This window comes from Diospyros lotus, chromosome 2 (assembly GCF_014633365.1).
Source record: "Diospyros lotus cultivar Yz01 chromosome 2, ASM1463336v1, whole genome shotgun sequence".
Taxonomy (NCBI): Eukaryota; Viridiplantae; Streptophyta; class Magnoliopsida; order Ericales; family Ebenaceae; genus Diospyros; species Diospyros lotus.
In genome coordinates, this window is record NC_068339.1 from 28,391,697 (window position 1) to 28,398,746 (window position 7,050).

Sequence of the window (7,050 nt, forward strand, 5' to 3'; positions counted from 1 at the left end):
CATACAACATTTACTATTTATATGGTAATAAATCCCTTCAGAAGACATTTTCCCTTCCAATATATATATATATATATAATTATTTAAAAACCCTATTTTATGCCCCCCCAAAAAACCTATACGGGCAAGGAGAGACGTCCGCGGCTAGAATGCAATTGGCTTCTGGACAGAGATCGTGGAGGAAAACTTACGCGATGTTTGTTTGCTGGTGGCGGTGTGAAGAGTGGTGGCTGTGTGGCATATAGACCGCCGTTTAAAGTCCAAAGTCTCGATTGAGTTTCTATTTTTGAATTTACTTGGAACGAAAGAAAAAGTCAAGAAACAATTCCATGGTATTGTTCTAATGAGACCGCTCAGATAATATTTTCTCTCCATGAAGTGTTTCTACATTGTCTGCTGCTTATATGAAAGTTTAGTTTAATAAGCTCTTAATTGTTTATTCTTTTTGAATAAAATATTTTGTTATAACCTCTGTTGATAACATCATAAGCTTTTGACTCGCTCACATTATGCAATAAATTATGAGATGTCACAAAAAAAAAAAAAAATCAACCCTCTAGAGTTTCTATAAATTTAGCTTTAACATCCCCACAGGTACCAATTATTTTGATTTTTACAGTAAATAAATTTTATAGGATTCCATCCTGTAAGCCAGCCAAAAAGGAGGGGGCATATAGGTAGACCCACTCCATTAAAAGCCATCTTACATAACGCGGCTACTAAGCTGCCCGCGCAGAGTTGACAGCGTCGTCGAAGGAAAATCGACTCAAAACCAGCTTTTTGCTGGCTGGAGATCGATCGGAGAGAAATGGAGGGAGAGATTAGGAACGTCATAGCCGTCTGGTTCACGGTCTTGGCGTCTCTCTGCTACTGCCATGCCGCTGCGAAGTTCGTCGGCGGTAGCGGCGCCAGGCTCTGCGCTTTTGTACCAATCATCTGCCTCTTCTTGTACCTTCCGCTCGAACTCACCACCATCCATTTCGGATCCACCACCGCCTTCTTCATCTCCTGGCTCGCCAACTTCAAGCTCCTCCTCTTCGCCTTCGGAAAGGGCCCCCTTTCGTCAGACCCGCCGGTCTCTCTCCGCCATTTCATCCTTCTCGCTTGCCTTCCCATCAAGCCCCAGCCCCAAAAGCCTCAAGGCAAAGAAATTACCACCAAAAGCTGTCACAAATCGCCTCTCGACTACGCCACCAAGATCGGGCTCTTGCTTGTTTTTGTACAGGTATATAGACACAAAGAGCTTGTTCATCCTGGGATCTTGCCGGCGCTTTACGGCTTCCACATCTATTTCACGCTCGAATTGCTGCTCGCCATGGCGGCGGCTGTGGTCCGGGCCCTGACTCACCTAGAGCTCGAGCCACAGTTCGACGAGCCCTTCCTTTCTACCTCGCTGCAAGACTTCTGGGGAAGGAGATGGAACCTTGTCGTCACAGGTGCGTTGAGATTATAAATAAGATTAAATTTGAATTATATTAATGGCAAATTCTTTATACACCTCTTAAATTGCATCTCTGCAATGTTAAAATTTATGTCATCGTTCTCAAAAATTAGTTATGATACTGTCTTGATATCGTGATTAATTTTGAAAAATTAGAGACCCAATTGAGCGAATCTCAAGATTTAGAAAGTATTTAGGTTAAAAGGACTAAATTTTAAAGTACAAAAAATAGGTCAAATGACTAAAGTTTACACTTAGATTTAGTTTATCTTTATTACTTTGATTTTTATTCCAAGAATGATTGTTAAGAGTGAAAAAGTAACGATGACTTGCCGGAATTGACGGAGGATAGATGGTTCTTTAGGCGGGTAGATTAAGAGGGCAAAATTATAATCTTCAAACCGCTGAACAGCCACCCCATTTTTGAATTTAAAATCATTACCCTTGTCTCTATTCAAAGTGTTCCAAATGAGTTATATATATATATGATGTTATTAATTATATATAACGCATCTTTGGTAGAAGAAATTAAAGAGAATATGTGTTATTATGTTCTCTCTTTAATATCTCTTTTAATAAAAATATGATATACCGTTATACTCTTAACGATATATATTTTTCAATAAATAGCTCTTTAAACAGCCACATATACATCTTACTGGTTTATTGTTTTGGGTTTTGGTGTTTCTTTCTTCGGGCAACAGGCATCCTCCGTCCCAGCGTATACGATCCCGTCCGGTCGATATCCCGCCGAGTGGTGGGGCCAAAATGGGCGGCGCTCTCGGCAACTCTGGCGACGTTTTTGGTGTCTGGTCTGATGCACGAGCTGATCTTCTACTACGCCGGGAGGCGGAAGCCGACGCTGGAAGTGACCGCCTTCTTCCTCATCCACGGCGTCTGTCTGGCCGCCGAAATTAACATAAAGAAAGCTCTGAATGGCAAATTCAGGCTCCCTGAGATTGTTTCGCGGCCGTTGGTGATTTGCTTTGTCATGGTTACGGGTTTGTGGCTCTTTCTTCCGCCCATTTTACGGTTCGAAGCAGATGTCAGAGCTCAGAGAGAGACTGCGGCGTTTGTGGAGTTCATGATGCATGCTATCGGAGCGTCTGGATCCAAGTCTTACAATCAAACAAATTAATTATTACTTAGCTTTATCATGCTTTGGTCTCTATCTAATCCAATTATATAGAACTAAAGCCGTATATATTTTGTTTTTGTTGACTTCAATCTTTAATCTTTGCTCTTCCTTTTTTGCTTTATTTTTTTCTCCGAACGAAATATATGAGGTACTTAACACGATGGGTGAGCTACTCAATTGAGTCGAATCATTTGCACTTAGATGTTGGGGGGTTTACTATTAAGGAAAATGCTAGTCTATTCACCTTTTAAACCAAAGAAACAGAAGGTATCGGGGGTAGTTGAAATTTGACCTTACAGAGACTCCACACTTTATTATCCTGACAATTGGATCACGCAATCTTGCTTGCCCCCAGCATTGTATGGTACCAAATTGTTGGGAATAATAATGAAAGCTAGTTCCCAACTTTTTCTTTTTGAGTAAGTAAGAGGTCACCTGGCCCGTTCGAACAGTAATATTGCCCGATCAGTTCAGAAAGGTTGGAGATGGGGTCCATATATTTAATTAAAACATGGAGTTAATTAATAGGTACCTGGCTGTAGTAAATGTTAGATTTTTTATGGCGAGTGGCAGCTAAGCAGTAACATCACTGTGCTATTATCTGCTCTGTTTTTGTTTTTCAGGTCAATTCATTCCACTTCCCGCTGCTGCCCACCAAATTGATTGTCAAGCTTATTTCGTTTTCACTTGAAAAATAGCAGGGCAACGATATTGAGTCTTAAAACGACGTAATTGTCCTTTCTGTTAAAAATTAGTAGTATTAATATAAGGATATTTATGTTATTTTGGCCGACCCAATATGATTATTCGAAGTAGTAACTGCCAAATATTTGGCATGGAAGTGAACGACATAAATAGATAGGTGACTCAAAAGTTTTCATACGTCGTCAATAAAAACAAAAAGAAAATCATACGGTTCATCAACTTTTTCTTTGGACGGAATGAGAATCCAAATGTTGCTTTCTAGTAATTAATTAAAGAATAAATAGTGCATGTGTGATATAATCTCAGGTTTTGTACTTAACATTGAAGCAGCAAGGTGACAATGGTTGTCCTAACTTGAGTGCCTCCAGTACTTGTTTTCAATTTTGAGCTTGTCCGACACTTGCTCGATTTGCAAAAGACGGACTCGATCCTCTAGTATTCAAGAATCATCTAGTATATCTTCTAATAATCAAGTTAGTCTTAATATCAAAGATAGAGAAAAATAACCATACTTAATAAATGATGTACATGTCTCTTGAAATTCGTATGCCGTGTGGATGGTCAAATATCAACTTACAACCCCGAAGACCATAAAAGTCTTTGGGGTCATCGAGAAAGTCCGAAGAAGGCTACTCTTCGAATCTCAAAATCCCCGAAGATACCTTTAGGCCCTCCGGTCATCATTCGAAGACTCAAAGACACAACTGCCTCACTTGGAGGGTCGATCCATATGTCTTCACCCCAGTATGCCACGTGTCCCAACCTTGCCTGTGGCCCAGCCCTCAACGCCTATAAATACTTTCTAGATTCGTACCCTCAAGATCTAGATCTAACACCCGAAAACCCATACAACAAACCCAACTACCCAACTTTCCTAGACCACTCAAAGACCCATACAATAAACCCAACTACCCAACTTTCCTAGACCACCCAAAAACCTACATCATCACTTGCATACCATCTTCTGTATAATGGCAATACCTAACTTTGGCATTGGAAGGCCCGCGTGAGAGAAATCCCTGTGTGCCTTACTATTTCTTTATCGTAAACCCCTGAAGACCTTAAGAACCCATTTGGAGACCCAAAGCTGGAGATCTTCTCAGACATTCCTAGTTCTCTCGAAACTGGAGACCCCTACAGAACCCTTCCAATGCTCAGATCAGTTCCCCTGAAGACCCCTTCAAGTCCAAAGCTATCCAAAGATACAATCTAGGGAAAAGTATTCCAAGGTATCAACCCAGCTTTCCCGAACAATGAATTGAGCTAAGTTTCCTAGGACAAACAAATTTAATTGTTGTATTTTGACAATAACAATGGGGGTTTAGTCCTAGATCGAGGCAAATCCAGTTATTTAGGTTGTGTCTCTTACTTTAGTTTAGACCCAAACCTCGATCTGAGTATTTAGTGATATGTGGAACCTCTGGAGAATTTGATGGAGGGCATTTTGTAAATTCACTTAGAGAAAAATTTTTCCCCATCACTTTAACACCATTCCTTGAGCTAAACTTCAAGGATCAAGTTAGAAAGTAGCTAAGGAGGTGACTTTTCATTCCCTGACTATTGGACACTCAATGTTTAATGCCAATCTCCATAACAACCATATGCCTACTACTAATAGGATGACTACTTTATTCGTGCCTTCTTGGGTATAGGGATTGACAATTGGAATGATGCCACATCACCTATCCAAATTCCCTTTTTTGTCAGGTCACATCCTCTCCATGCTCTTTGCCCAAAGGTTGCTATGCCTTTTGTTTGCATCTTCAATATTCTTGTTTCACCAATCTCAACCTATAGTCCTCGGTCAAACCCTTTTATTTCCCAATCTTTCCTTTTATTTTTAGTCTTTTAAGTAGGTATGCCCTCTTTTTCCAAGCAAGTAAACGTTGAAAGGATGAGCTCGAGTAATTGATGTTTTGCATCTGATATAATTTTGATGATGAAAAACAATTGTATTTTGATGATGAAATAAAGTTATGAGATTTCAATGTTAAACAATTTTATGATTCAAAATATTCTTTTTCATGTTATCATTTATCGTTTCAGTTTTTTATAAAAAGAATAGTCGACTATGTGTTTGTGTTCTGTTGACTATGTCTATGGATAGTCGACTATGTGGTTTAGTGCTGTCGACTATGTCTGAAAATAGTCGACTATGCTGGTTTAATCTGTCGACTATTTAAGACTTCTGTCGACTATTTTTGCATCTGTCGACTATCATGTAAGGATAGTTGACTATGGCTTTTCATCTGTCGACTATTTTTGTTCATAAAATTTAAAATCCTCTTCATATTTTTGCATCTATCGATTATGTTTATGTGTCTGTCGACTATGAAAAATTTGTGTTATAAGATAGTCGATTATGCCTTCTTGTCTGTCGACTATGTCTTGTTTTACTTGTAAAAATAGTCGACTATGCATTTTCTTCTGTCGACTATATCTTTTGCAGAAAGCTTCCAACGACTATTTTTCAAACTCCAACGGTCACAAACGGCTACATTTCTCTTTAATCTCTTGGGAAGCTTATAAATACAAGTCATGGATGATCAAGAGAAGGCTAATGGACGGGAATGAAATTATTTGAGCTTACTGTTATTCTCATTTGTATTTAAAATCGTCTGTGCTTTAATTTTTTCTCTTCAAGGCTTTGATCTTCACTTGTAATTATTTACTTCAAGCCTTGTATCATTTTTGAGAGACATTATAACTAAGAGATTCATCTCTTAGATTCTCTCCAATTGTACACTTCTTGTATTTCCTAGCTTGTGTAGCTAGAGGGCCTACTTGGTTTAAGTAGGAGGTTGTATTTCCTAGCTTGTGTAGCTAAAGGGCATACTTGTGTAAGTATGAGGTTTTAGTGAATTGGTTCAAAATCCTTAGTGGGAGTTAAGGTAGTGGATTAGGCTTGGTTTAAGCCGAACCTCTATAAATTCTTTGTGTCATTTATCCTTCCTGCTTTTACATTCATTGAGCTTTATATTTGTCAGTTCATATGTTTAATGTTTTAAATCACTGAAACCTCAATTGGGTCAAAAAGATTTCGAGTCCTATCAAGATTTTTTAAAATATCCAATTCACCCCCCTCTTAGTGTGTGCCATAGCACCTCCGATTCTAACAGTGGGGTGAGCCCGAGTTTGTACTCGAGCTCTAACAGTTGTAATGCCCCCAAGTAGGTCCCATATTAGGTTATCAAGTGAGGGGTAATAATGACGTTTGGGCTATCTCACAATGTTGTTATTAGTGATGTGTGTCATAATGCCATCTTGTAATAAATACATTTAATGTATCTTTGTATAGATTTATAAAAGGCAAGTCTATCTTTATTCATAAAATCTCCAGTTTGATATATGAATGAGTCCTTAGATCTCCTGTGTGAGTCTTATTCTTAAAGTGTTAAGACTACGTGAAGAGATTCTTTGATGACAAGATTTCTTAAATGATTCATGATCCTTAGATTAATTGGATGGAGACTCTAATTAGTTAAGTATGGGTTGGCACAAAGTTTACTACCTTAATCAGTATGAGTTACTAATAGTTAAGGATGGTGAGTCACATATCTTATGATATGAAGATGTCTCTAGTAATCACGTGGGTTCTTGTTGGAGAACAACACACTGAATGTGACACTAACGACTGACCACATGGCATTGTGGATAATGGTCATGTCCTGTAGTTGCGATAGTGTAGCTAATCCTTAGAATTGAACTGACACGATTGTTTTTTGTATTGGTGTGCGAGATTTTCTAATGCGTCAAACCATTTAAT

General features: G+C 38.7%; 1 protein-coding gene across 1 annotated transcript; it reads left to right on the top strand.

Moving 5' to 3' along the window:
- The first annotated feature begins 624 nt into the window (after nucleotides 1-624).
- Nucleotides 625-2,740, top strand: LOC127793720 (acyl-CoA--sterol O-acyltransferase 1-like). Its single transcript, XM_052324411.1, has 2 exons — nucleotides 625-1,436; nucleotides 2,146-2,740. The coding sequence occupies exons 1-2, from the start codon at nucleotides 809-811 to the stop codon at nucleotides 2,577-2,579; spliced, it is 1,062 nt and encodes a 353-aa protein (XP_052180371.1). The 5' UTR covers nucleotides 625-808; the 3' UTR covers nucleotides 2,580-2,740.
- The last annotated feature ends 4,310 nt before the right edge of the window (nucleotides 2,741-7,050 follow it).

Excerpts from the sequence above, each read along its gene's own strand:
- LOC127793720 (XM_052324411.1), top strand. The coding sequence starts at position 809 with ATGGAGGGAGAGATTAGGAACGTCATAGCCGTCTGGTTCACGGTCTTG. Across the intron at positions 1,437-2,145 it reads ATGGAACCTTGTCGTCACAG|GCATCCTCCGTCCCAGCGTA; the intron begins GTGCGTTGAGAT and ends TTCGGGCAACAG.